At 36.7% G+C, this 12,704-nt stretch overlaps 1 protein-coding gene across 4 annotated transcripts in view; it reads right to left on the bottom strand.

The window, feature by feature from the left end:
• Positions 1 to 12,704, bottom strand: part of NR3C2 (nuclear receptor subfamily 3 group C member 2) — a 326,934-nt gene that overhangs the window by 60,281 nt on the left and 253,949 nt on the right. For all 4 annotated transcript variants that reach the window (XM_044767137.2, XM_044767138.2, XM_044767139.2 and 1 more), the window contains exons 5-6: positions 6,879 to 7,229; positions 5,447 to 5,591 (exon numbers count right to left, since the gene is read on the bottom strand). In XM_044767137.2, coding sequence (XP_044623072.2) covers positions 5,447 to 5,591; positions 6,879 to 7,229 — 496 coding nt within the window. The remainder of the gene's footprint in view (positions 1 to 5,446; positions 5,592 to 6,878; positions 7,230 to 12,704) is intronic.

Here is a 12,704-nt window from a genome sequence, read left to right on the forward strand (position 1 = left end):
GAGGAAGACGGGCACGGATGTTAGCTCAGGGCCAGGCTTCCTCAGCAAAAAGAGGAGGACTGGCAGTAGTTAGCTCAGGGTTAATCTTCCTCAAAAAAATAAAAAAATAAAAAATAAATAAATAAATAAAGGAAAAAAGGGAAGGATAAAGACACTTAAAAAAGAGCTGCCAGTGCAGGTGAGGGGTGGTCTCAAACAGCTGAGCGTTGGTGGGAGAGCCACGGAGGATTGCATCAGTGCATTCTACCCTCAGCTGAGCGGCATACATTACTCCCTTGCACAAAATGCCAGATCATTCTTTCCCTTTGATGGAAGGGTATGGAAGTACAGTTACTGGCTGAGGGAAAGAGCAGGGACATGTCCAGAAGACATGAATGTGTGGGGGTTGGCAGGCAATGGGTGAGGCCTGCTGGAACTTTGCAGTTCACCTCTCACTGGGATTCCAACAGCATTTAATATTGGCAGCCATATTTTCCTTTCTGAGAGTGACATAGCATTCTCCTGTCTTTCTTCCTTTAACCACCACCTCTAAAATGAGCTTGAAACTTTTATCTTCAGCTGGGACCTCTCTTTAAGCTTCCGACCCATATAAATAGCTGCCTATTTAATATCTCCTCTTGGATGTTTCAAAGGCAATTCAATCTTAACATGCTCAAAATTGCCCTCACACCTCATCGCCTTCCTCTTCCCCTCCAAGCCCTGGTCCTCTGCTCTGGCTCCCTATCCCTGTGAGTGGCACCAAATCCTACCTGGCACTTAAGGCAGAGGCCTGGAAGTCATCCTAGACATCTACTTCTTCCTCCTCCTCTCCAATCTCTACCAGAATCCAACCACCAACAATTCCTGTTGATTTTGCCTTTCAGCATCTCTGCATTTCTCTCCATGTCCATCACTACGTTGTCTTGCATTCAGTTCATTTCTGCCATTGGGCCTTTGCACATGCTAGTCCTTTAGTCTGGATCAGTTTTCCTCCTCCTATATTTCCTTCACCTGGTTGACACTAGTTTAATCAATCCCTAACTAGATCAATACTTCCCATTAGCTGCTCTCAAGGCACTTTTCCTTTCAATACTTATCACAATTATAATTTTAGGATTCTTCGATTAATTTCTGTCTCCCTCATTAGACTATACAAGACAGGGACTGTATCTTTTTTTCCTCACTATTCTAAAACTGTTGCCTACAACACTGACAACAGTTAGTAAATATTCCTTGAATAAATGTAGGATGAATCAAGCATATGCATTCAGACTTGAGTTGCATGCCATCCTCTGTAACTTAGTACTTTCCCCAAAAAACACAGGGTCTGTCACAGCACCCTGTGATAGAGATGTGGCACCGACCTCTGTTGATGTGATTTGACCAACAGGCTTTATGTCGTTTCCAAATGTTTGCTGGGAGTAGCCCTGTCACCTTTAAAAAAGCACGGCTCCATTCTATTCTTTCTAGTTGAGAGAAAACCGAGAGAAGTCTAGGTTGGAGTTGAGGTCAAAAGTTTTAAGAACTGAGAACAAAATTTTTATTCTAACAGTTACATAATGTCATAACGTTTAACAACTTACAATATTAGAAAGCAAATTTTTTCCACTTTATTTCTATTAATATTTTCTAGAACAGACAAATGCATACAAAGCTTATATGACCTTTTCTTCCTTTTTCTTTATCTCTTATTTATTTCTAAAACTCTTTAACGACACTAATTTTTCCAGGCTTCAAATATAAGTTGCTTTACTTCAGCTTCATTTGTTAAAAAGGACTCTTACAATTTTGCACTCTGTTTGGAACCTGCATACTTGGTTGTTTGCACACAATTAAAAGTTAATAGATGATGCCAAAAGTATAGGCAACGAAAGAAAAAAAATAGATAAATCGGATCTAAAATTTAAAACTTTAATTTTAGAAGTGCATCAAAGGACACTATCAAGAGAGTGAAAAGACAACCCACAGAACGGGAGAAAATATCTACAAATCATGTAAGTGATAAGTGTTTAATATCCAGAATATATAAAAAATTCCTACAACTCAAGAACAAAAAGATAAACAAACCCAATTAAAAATGGGCAAAGGAGGTGCTGGCCCCGTGGCCGAGTGCTTAAGTTCGTGCGCTTTGCTTTGGTGGCCCAGGGTTTCGCCGATCTGGATCCTGGGCGCGAACATGGCACCGCTCATCAAGCCATGCTAAGGTGACATCCCACATAGCACAATCAGAGGCACTCACAACTAGAATATCCAACTATGTGCTGGGGGGCTTTTGGGAGAAGAAGATGAAGAAGGAAAAAAAGGAAGATTGGTATCAGATGTCAGCTCAGGTGCCAATCTTCAAAAAAAAAAAAAAAAGGGCAAAGGACTTGAATGGACATTTCGCCAAAGAAGATGTACAAATGGCCAGTAAGCCTGTGAAAAGATGCCCAACATCACCAGTCATTAGGAAAATGCGAGTCAAAACCACAATGAGATACCACTCACACCTACTAAGAGAGAAGCAAGACAAAGACAGTAAATACTGTATGATATCACTTCTATGTGAAATTTAAAAAAGCCTAACTCATAAAAACAGAGTAAGATGGTGGTTACTGGGGGTGGGGGGATGGGGGAACAGGAGAGAGACTGTTTAAAGGTACAAACTTACGACTAGTAGACAAGTCCTGGAGATCCAATGCACAGTATAGTGATATAAACAATGTTGTATTATAATCATCAAACTTGCTAAGAGACTAGATCTTACTTGCTCTCACCACAAAAAAGAGAGGATAATTAGGCGACCTGATAGCAATCATATCACAATATAAAAATGTACCAAATCAACATGTTGTACACCTTCAATTTACACAATGTTTATGTCATATATATTTTCAATTAAAAACAAACAAAAAAACCCCCAAACCACTTCACATCTACTAGTATATCTATTAAAAAAAAAACCCCAAAACAAACAAAGTGTTAGCAAGGATGTGGTGAAACCGGGATTCTTGTTACTCTTGTTACATTGCTGGTGGGAATGTAAAATGGTGCAACTGCTCTGGAAAACAGGTTGGTGGTCTCAAACAGACACTTATACACAAATGTTTATAGCAGCATTATTCATAACAGTCAAAGGTGGAAACAACCCAAGTGTCCATCAACAGATGAATGGATAGATAAAATGTGGTTAATTCTCTTTATTTGGTAAAAATAAAGTAGCTATATGCTATAAAATTGCAATGAACACTGAATTAGCAAATATTGAACTGCTCTTCCTCGGGGAAACACAGTGTTAGGTTCTCCAGAACCACTGGTCATAACATTTTCAACTGATCTATACACAATCTTGTTTTATGTGTATTTTTTGTTTAAAGACACCTTATTAATACATATTGTTGGTTCATCAACATGAACTCATGGCCCACAGCACTGTAACTCATGCCTGAAAGAAGCTTACTTAATACCTGTATTTTTTCCCCAAGGTACCTCACAGCCTTCTCGCACTTAGGAACACTAGACAGCACTTCAGCACTGTGCTTGGGGGTCATTTTAAACAGTGAAATCACCAATAAAAAGCACACCAATGCAAGAAACGTAGCACTAAATAGACCATGAAAAGGGCACTTGCTTACAGTATGAGAGCCAAAACAAGAAGGCACAGAGCCTCAGCTGAAATGTACATGCTGGGCGACTCAAATTTATTGCCGCTCTGCACACATCTGTGAATGACCGCAGAAGAGCTGCAAGTACCGACTTTGGGCTTACAAATAAATGTGGCCGGTAGGCCAATTCAGAAATCTGGCATCTTCGAACAAAGAGGGTCGCTTCTTATACATACAATGGAATATTATTCACCCATGAAATGAAATGCTGATACATGCTATTAAATGGATGAACATTGAAAACATTACACTAAGTGAAATAAGCCAGATGCAAAAGGACTCACGCTGCATGATTCTATTTTCATGAAATATCCAGAACAGGCAAATTCATATGCCAGAGGCGTCAGGTGTTTGGGGAAGGGGAGAATGTGGAGATATTGCTTTATGGGTTCCGTTTCTATTTGGGTTGATGAAAAAGTACTGGAGATCGTTGCACAACAATGTAAATGTAATTAATGTCACTGATTTGTACACTTAAAAACGGTTAAAATGGAAAATTTTATGTTATATATATTTATGACAAAAAATCAACAGATGTATTAAATAAAATTAAATGGATCAATCTAATCTTCCATTAAAACAAAATCAAATGGAGACACTAATAGAGATTCTTATTTACCCACACTTCCTTTTAAAACAAAGACCCTCCTTAATATGTTTTTCTTTTGGTTTACAGATCATATTTAAAAACAGGCTTACTATGTAATAATATCAACTGATTACTGAGGAAAACAAGTAAATTAAAATGCGCATGTCAGTTGTTTGGCCTCACTTTATGCTTTTGGTGAAACTTTATGCAGTTGAATTATTCTTTCTGACTAATTGCCAAAAGAAGGGCCACCTCGAGAACCAACAACTGACGTTTCCAAATTAATCTTCAGATTAAATTGTCTTTGCAATACACCATATTTGGGTGAACTGGTACTCTTAGATAAATTATTGCTGGTACTATTTAGGCATCTTGGCACTGTGTCCACTTTTAATTTTTTGTACTGCTTTTCTTTCTTTTATCACCAATCTATTTCTCACCTGCTTCCTTCCCTACTGAATAACCCTATTTTCATATCTCTTGAGAGAGCCATCTGCTAGAATGTGGCTGTGGTTACTATCATAATTCAAACGTTCCTTTTTATTTTAAGTATTTCTTGACCCAACAATTACAACGAAGCACCGCTGGATATAAACAAACGAAATGTGCTAATGTGGAATGCAAACAGTATTAAAATGTAAACTTAACATAGGAAGGGAATTCACAGCCAAAGAAAATATATTCTAATTCTTTCAATCTTTTTAAACGCATCATAAAACTAAAAATGTTGTACTACAGAATAACATTTTGGCTTCTTTTATGATTGCAAAGAAGGGTAATTATGATTGTCATGAAAACAACATTGAGCAGCTGTATACTGTTAACAAAAGCACCATTATATGGATGCCTGCAAAAACTGGCACTTTATATATTCACATTTCCTAGAAATTAGATAGTCTTCCCAACTGGAGTAGATACCAAGAGACTGTTTTCTATTAATTGTGGCTTTGTACCAGTCAAGTTTTTGGAGCCAATTGGATCATCTTTCTTTTGGGACAATTCCCACATACTATTATGTGAGCTCTATATATACTGATTTATATACGCTCAGACATGTGCATTATCAGTTTGTAAAAAGTAACTTTTAAGTTCTCAAATGATAGATTTTTAACTCTTAAAAAATGCTAATATCAGTGGATCCTTTTACAAATGTACATCTGTTTAGAAATCATAAAAAAAGCATAACAAATAACTCTGCAGTTTATTTTATGAAGGCTAATTAATAGGTACTTACTCATTAAAGACTAGGTCTGGCGCAAAATAGAGAAATTGGCTGTTCGTATGTTTGTACGATCTCCAGCTCAAGGCAAATGATGATAGACACATCCAAGAATACTGGATTAGGGTAATTTGGTCCTCAAGAGGCAAATTTTTAAATCCTGGAGAACAGAACAATTAATCACAGAAATACACTTAGCATTTAAGTACATTCCAGGAAGAAGCTTCTTAAGTCAACCCCAAACAGCCACCTTTCTCTAATAACTCAAATCAATTCCAGAGCCATTTATGGAGCAACCACCATGGGCCTGGCCCTCTTCAACATTTCATTTCGGAGTCATTCTAAATTCTCAATGAGGGTGAACTGCCAGGGCAATTAAGCTGGGGAGTTTAGGGAGCTTCATTGTGGATGACGGTCTAAAACCCTTGGTGAGACTGAAAGAATTTGTGTTAACATGTGAAGCTTGCTTCATCCTACTCACAATGAATAACATTAAAATAAACGGTAACTTAATAACTGTCAACACCTGCATATCTGCATTAATGTGGAAGATTTTACTTTTCCTGAGTTTGCAGTGGCTGAAAAAGGATTATTCCTTGCTTCCTATAGTCGAGGATAATACCAGACTTCAACAAAGTTCTGAAACAGAATAAGCATCCTTAGCACCTGTCCTCTCTCTCTCACAGTCTTCCTTCTCAAGCCCTTCTTCTGTTCCTTCTTCTGTTCCTTTTCTCCCCCCTACATTCCCAGTGGCATCATGGAATTCTTCTGTTTGTATGTAGTTTCACTTGGACAAGCTCTTTGGACAGTCAGTCATCAGAACTTTCCCCAATCTTTCTTCTTATGGCTGCTGGTTGACCACAGGGAATCTAAGAAACTGTTTTGGGTTAACGAACAGGGACAATCTGATAGCAATTCTAAGTGATGTTTCTGTAGCTTAATAGGGGCCTTATTAATAAAATCCTATAGCATAAAAATGGCTAAAGTAGGAATTTCAAGCACAATTTAAAGGGTGCTGGGGGTAAAATGATATTTTCAGAAAGAAGAGTCTTTCAGGGTCTTAGACATCTTACTTAATAGGTCTTGGTTTACCTGGTGTGTGGTTAGATTAGCCCTGGGTATGAGCTACTAATAATGGGCTTAGTTTGTGCTTTCACAAACAGAGTGTTTTTTACCTTACTAATATTTTTGGGACAAAATATCCCATTTTAATCATCAACAGAAGAAATGTATATATTATATTAATAATAGAACACAACTTCTCAGGAGAAATGAGCACATTAACCAGATTTTTCCTGCAAACTTGATTCACTGGATATCACCTTAAAAATTTGACATCAGGATCTAACAGAAAGCTAACTCCAATCGCACTGTCGGATATGGCAAAATTTGTTGCCCTCACTTGTCTAAATCAAGATGCAGACTGTGAAAGGAGAGGCAATCCTACCTGGAATTACCTTTGCCCACTTCACGACTTGAATCATCTGTTTGCCTGCTAAGCGGTTTAGCGTGGAGAGCAGATTTTCGGCTGTGTCCGGTTTTGAGTTGTCATAGCCTGCATACACAATTTCGGGTTCAATGTTTTCAAGGACCATAGCAGGGGAAGGTGTGAGTGCTCGTGAAATCGTGGAGAGCTGAGGAACCAGTGCTGTGTTGACTGAGGGCTCTTTCGCAGGAGCGATGTAGGTTGTCCCTTCCTCGGGGCTCTGGGGGGGTGGAGGCGGGGGTGGGGGCTGTTGCTGCTGTGACTGTTCATCGTGAATCCCTTTTAACTTTCCCAACTTCTTTGACTTTCGAGCTGTAAAAAAAATTATAAATGATAAAAGCAAATTAAAATTATGTTTGGGATACAATACATGAGGTAAATTACAATCAAACATTGACTTATATTGGTTAAAGCATATTTTTCCTCTTAAGATAACTTGTTATACCAACAGGAACAGTACCTTTTCAATATTTTTCTAATACCAGGCACTGTCCTAAATGCTTTATATAAATTAACCGATTTAACAATTTTATGAGTAGGTATCATTATGATTCTCATTTTATAACGAAGAAACTGAGACCAGGAGGGCTAAATATCCATCCAAGATCACACAGCTAGTAAATGTAAAATGGAGATAAGAGTTCAGAGGAAGGATCAACTACTTCACATGCTCACAAGTTTCATACATCTCAACTATATCTTATATAAGCCAATAATGCCCACTTAGTATCCACCAAAGAGCTGCCAACAGTGCTACAATGGCCTCATTGAGTTTATCATCACAGGGTGGTCTCTCCTCCCTCTAATTAGCTTTCTTTGGCTTCTTTAATAGTTCTTCTTTGATGCTTCTCTACCACTTACTCTTCCTGTTGTGGTCCATGGGCAATCGCTTGTGTATGTAGAGTAGTCATTTTGTACAAATGCTGCCAGCCCTATGTCCCCAGCTATATTGTGAACTGCTCAAACACAAAGACTGGGTGTTCCTCCTCTTTTACAGCCCCCATGGCACCTTGGTAAATGCTACACCTATAGAAAGTTATTTATAGTTTCCATTGAATGAACGGGAGAGCAATCAACCCCGAAGAAAGGCAACAAAAGGGAAGAAATTAACTATCTGGATGATTCCAAACTGGGGAGCTAATTAGTAAATGTATAGGAATTGATGCTACAAAGAAATTCAGGTGTAAGTTACACCAATACACACATACACAATCTTTAAGAATCTGTCCCACTCTGTTTTTAATATAAATAGATAATTCACATATCATATAGTCTGGCACTAAAAAGTATCATACTATGTAGGAATCCCACTTTAGATTTTTAGAACATCCTATGCACAAGTGACCATATGTTCTGATTCACCCCGATTAGTCCTAGTTTAGGCTTGTTTTCCCAGCATGATTACCAGTAGTGCCCTGTTTACTCCTCAAAGTGCCACAATTTGGACAATAAATAATGTGGTCATCTTAATTAAAACCAAAGAATCAGTATTAACTTTGATAGCAACTGCTTTCTTTCACATTTCTCTCAAGAGTTCTTAAAATAGATAATGGGAAATGGAAGAATGGGGAGGTGGAAGGTCAATGGGAGGGTTTGTGGCTGGATGGCTGGTGAGTGGGCTGGATGGGAAGATGGATAGATAATTGGGAAGATAGACGAATGAATGAATGGATAAAAAGAAAAGAAAGTTTAGAACTGAGCTTAAAGCTGTGATAACTTACTTTGCAATTGTAAGGTTTTCAATTTTATTAAAGAATTTATTTGAAAATTCTTGAAAAACCAGACTTCTTTTACTTAGTTCAAACGTGTGTGAGGAACTCATAAAATACAAATTTAACATAGAGTAGGGCCATGCCACACTGATTAATTTGATTTTAAAAATAACCATTCATGTTTACAATTATGGCCATTAATATTTACCACATTCATCACAGAAACATTTACTAATTCAGATAAAAGAAAAGCTGCTATCCAACAAGAGATATATCTGCCACACATTCATTAAATATTGGAACTGGGCTTAAAAGATGAACTGGATGTAATTCCTATCTTTAAGAAGTTTAAAATTAGCAAAACAATTAAAAAATTTCAGTCATTTTGAATAACTTCATTTCTTTACAGATTGCCTCCTTCAATAAAGGACTTGTGGCAGAAAAATCTGATTTTTAGAATTGTTTCAATGAAAAGCGGATGTATCATATTCATATATGCTAATGGGAAGCTGGAACAAAGTCCTGCCCAGTAGTGCTGAGCTTACAGTAGGTAACTAAGATGCTTCTGACGAATACATGAGTGAACAAAAGAAAAATAATCAGCAAAACGCCTCCAAAACTAGAAAAGCAGGGAAGGAGAAGAAAAGAACATAATGATTTGGTCAATTGATGACTCTCTAAGAGCTTGAGAAAGTCCACAATAGCACAGATTGGTCATTTGGGTAATCAGATCCTTGGAACGGCTTTTGTGTCACATAAACTTTTCTCTAAGCCTCCAGTGATTCATCTGAAAAACAGACACAACAGTGCTACCCACTCCTATCTCACAGAGGGCTAAGTGATAAGAAAAATAAAAACATGTTGAAAATTATTACTAACATCTGAAATAATATTTCAATGTTACTTCTATTCTTTCCCATAATTTTGCAAATATTAAAAAGGTTCCAGTTCATTAAAATGTCCTCAGCCTTTCTAAGACTACATCTGATGATAACAATAATTTGATTGACTAGAAATAGCCAAGGGTGATATTTTCAAACTTTATTAAAAGCGATATTTGCTTGTAAATTAATTATAAAATTCATATTTGTTTTAGACCTTAGGTCTATAATGCTGTATTTATTCGCAAGGCTGATTTAAGGTCAATGCTATGAAATATCATGAAGAAGAATGCTTAATATTTTTTATAGCACTTACACAAAACACTGTGGCCTGTAGCATGACCTATTGAGCAAATTATCAACATTATGTTTAGTATTTCAGTTACATTTAACTTTGTGCTGTGATTTTGTGAATATATATGAGACACACTTGGAATTAAGTAATAATCTATATTTACTTAAATAGTTCAAGGTAATGAATACTATTAGTGTGCAGATTCTTCAGACAAATGTATTCAACCAACATCTTTTCTAAAAGTATGGGGAATATAGTTACATAATTAGTTATACTTATATTACTGAAAGTAGCCTTTTAAAATACTTGAAAATTTTATACTGCTCTTCTAATACATGCTGCATGCTCAAATTAAAGCTCCTGAAAGTTGTTAATAATGTCTTATGTATTTCTGTAACATCACTTTCCATGATGCTTATGGGCATTCAATAATTGTTGAATAAATTTATTTCAAATTCAAATCAATAAATTTTAATAAACTATTACATCCCATTAATGAAATACCAATTTACTCCCATGTGGAAAATACAAGGAAGTTTCTAAGATTTTAAGATAAAATTTATGAATTGTTAATTATTATTCCCTTTCAAAATTTCTACTGTGTAATGAACCATTGGTAGAGTTATTACTCTTAAAATGCCATATGTAAAATAACAATAAGCTAAATTTATTGAGCACTTACATGCCAAGCACAGCTCAAAACACTTTTTAAAGGTTTTAAGCGTTCCAATGTTCACCACGACCCTACGATTAGGCAATATTATTATTTCCATTTTACAGGTGAAGAAACTGAAGCAGAGAGACATCAAGTACTTCTTCAAGGCTGCAGAGCTAGTAAACACCGGGGCTAGGCTTTGAATCCAGCCACGGCTCGGAGCCCACACTCTTAACCTCTACACTATGCAGTCTCTCTTGTAATCAATCCTTTTCTTTTTATCTAATTTGTACTATTTTTATACTTTAAGATTAGAAAAGGCTTCAAATCCAAGTGTATAATTAAGATGTTTGCTAATTACACAGGAAAATCTTTGGCCAAAGATACTTAATGAGCATGTTTCCATTATACAAAGCATCAGTGAACATAAATTTTGGGTCTTATCACTACCTATCACCTTACTAAATTAACAGAGTTAATGGCCATTGGGCTCAGAAACTCACGCTCCCAGGTGGCTAGGGCCACACTTCTTTCTCAGTTGGCAGCAACAGTAGGGAGATCTGTGTGTATGTGTCTGTGTGTAGGGTGCATTAATGTGACTATAAAGGTCCCCCAATCCCACTTAAACCTAGAGGAGTTTCACCTGTTCTACCTGGATGTTGTAGTAACTAATATGGGCTTACTGGCTGTCCTCATGTGCCAAGTTCTTAATTACTAGCAGCATCTTGGCAGCCACTTTTTCCTGACACTGTGAAGAGACAGAACTCACTAGATGCTCCATGAATTGCTCCCCCAGGAGCTGTACAATGGGGAGGCCCTGCTTCCTATTCTGACCAATGTGCAGAACAGTAAGCAGGGAGCATCTGGTAGGACCCTATAAAAACTGTGGAAAATTCCCAGTGGGATCTCAAGATTTACAAAGGCCTTGAAAACATAGAATGGCAAGACTCCTTTTTGGTTTATTCTACCTCCTGAAGCTGATACGACCTGTTACATACCTTTTGACAAACTACTGGTGTGGAAGAATGATGGCTGTTTAGGAATTATATCATTCTTGCATCCCACAGTAAAATGATCCAATAAACAAGGTTCTCATAGTACTTTCATTGTGATCTTTCTCAAGAGTGTTCAATTAAAGATTCTTTAGTCTTAGAAATGGGTAATCAGAACAGCTGTTTCTTCTTCTGGAGTAGAATAAAAGACATATGGAATTTTTTCTTGCACAAGATTTCACTGGAAAAATTTAAAGTGAGAATTCTGTCATTTCAGAAATACTTCATTATATGTCTTGAAATTTTAGGTCTTGGCAGTAAATATTAGAGAGGCTATATTGAGGTTATACGAAAACATGTATTTTTCTGTTCACAGGCCAAATGTAATTACTGGTTTAAACCCACAGGACAATAACAGCACCCCCATCCTCTTTCTTTCACAGATCATTTCTCTTGCCACCCTCGCCCTTATCACACTTTCCTATTTTCCACATCATCTTTATTTGTATGACTTCTTTTTGCCTTTCTACTGCCAGAGGAGGAATACTCTGAGAGTTAGGGTGACAACCAAGTATTTTTGTGTCATGAAACCAAAGGAAGGAACGTCATCTTTCTACAAGTTTAAAAGGTTTTGCAACAAAATCTCTCTAATTTGTAGTAATAGGAAAAAGAGCATCTATGGTTCTCAAGGCAATACACACTAACAAAACTGGGGTGAGGATCCAGGGGCACATTGCTTTCTGAATAAATAACTAGCTTCTCAAGTGATAATAAGGAAGTGGCATTTCAATTGTTTATAAATACTCAAGTGGTTAAGGAACTTGAAAACAGGGTGCTTTTAAAAGTGTCTCTAAACATTCTCAAATTAATCGACAAAATTTAATAAGTTAACAGGCATTATGGATTTTCTTAGCACAGAAAATATGCTAAGGCATACTCGAACCAACCTTTGGCCACTTTAAAAGACATTCCACATCACACACATGCACATACAAAACAGTTAACTATGGGAGGTGATGGATATCTTAATTAGCTTGATTGTAGTAATCATTACCCAGGAATACTTATAATACTGCAGTGTACACCTTAAACATATAAAATTTTTTATTTGTCAATCATAACCTCAATAAAGCTAGGGAATAAAAGACATTCCAAACTAGTGGACCTCCATATATTAAATTTTAATGTGCATATAAAGAGATCCATAGATATGTTTATAACTATAACAAATATAATTTTGTTGTTATTGTTG

The sequence above is a fragment of the Equus asinus genome, chromosome 3 (assembly GCF_041296235.1).
Source record: "Equus asinus isolate D_3611 breed Donkey chromosome 3, EquAss-T2T_v2, whole genome shotgun sequence".
NCBI classification, from domain to species: Eukaryota; Metazoa; Chordata; class Mammalia; order Perissodactyla; family Equidae; genus Equus; species Equus asinus.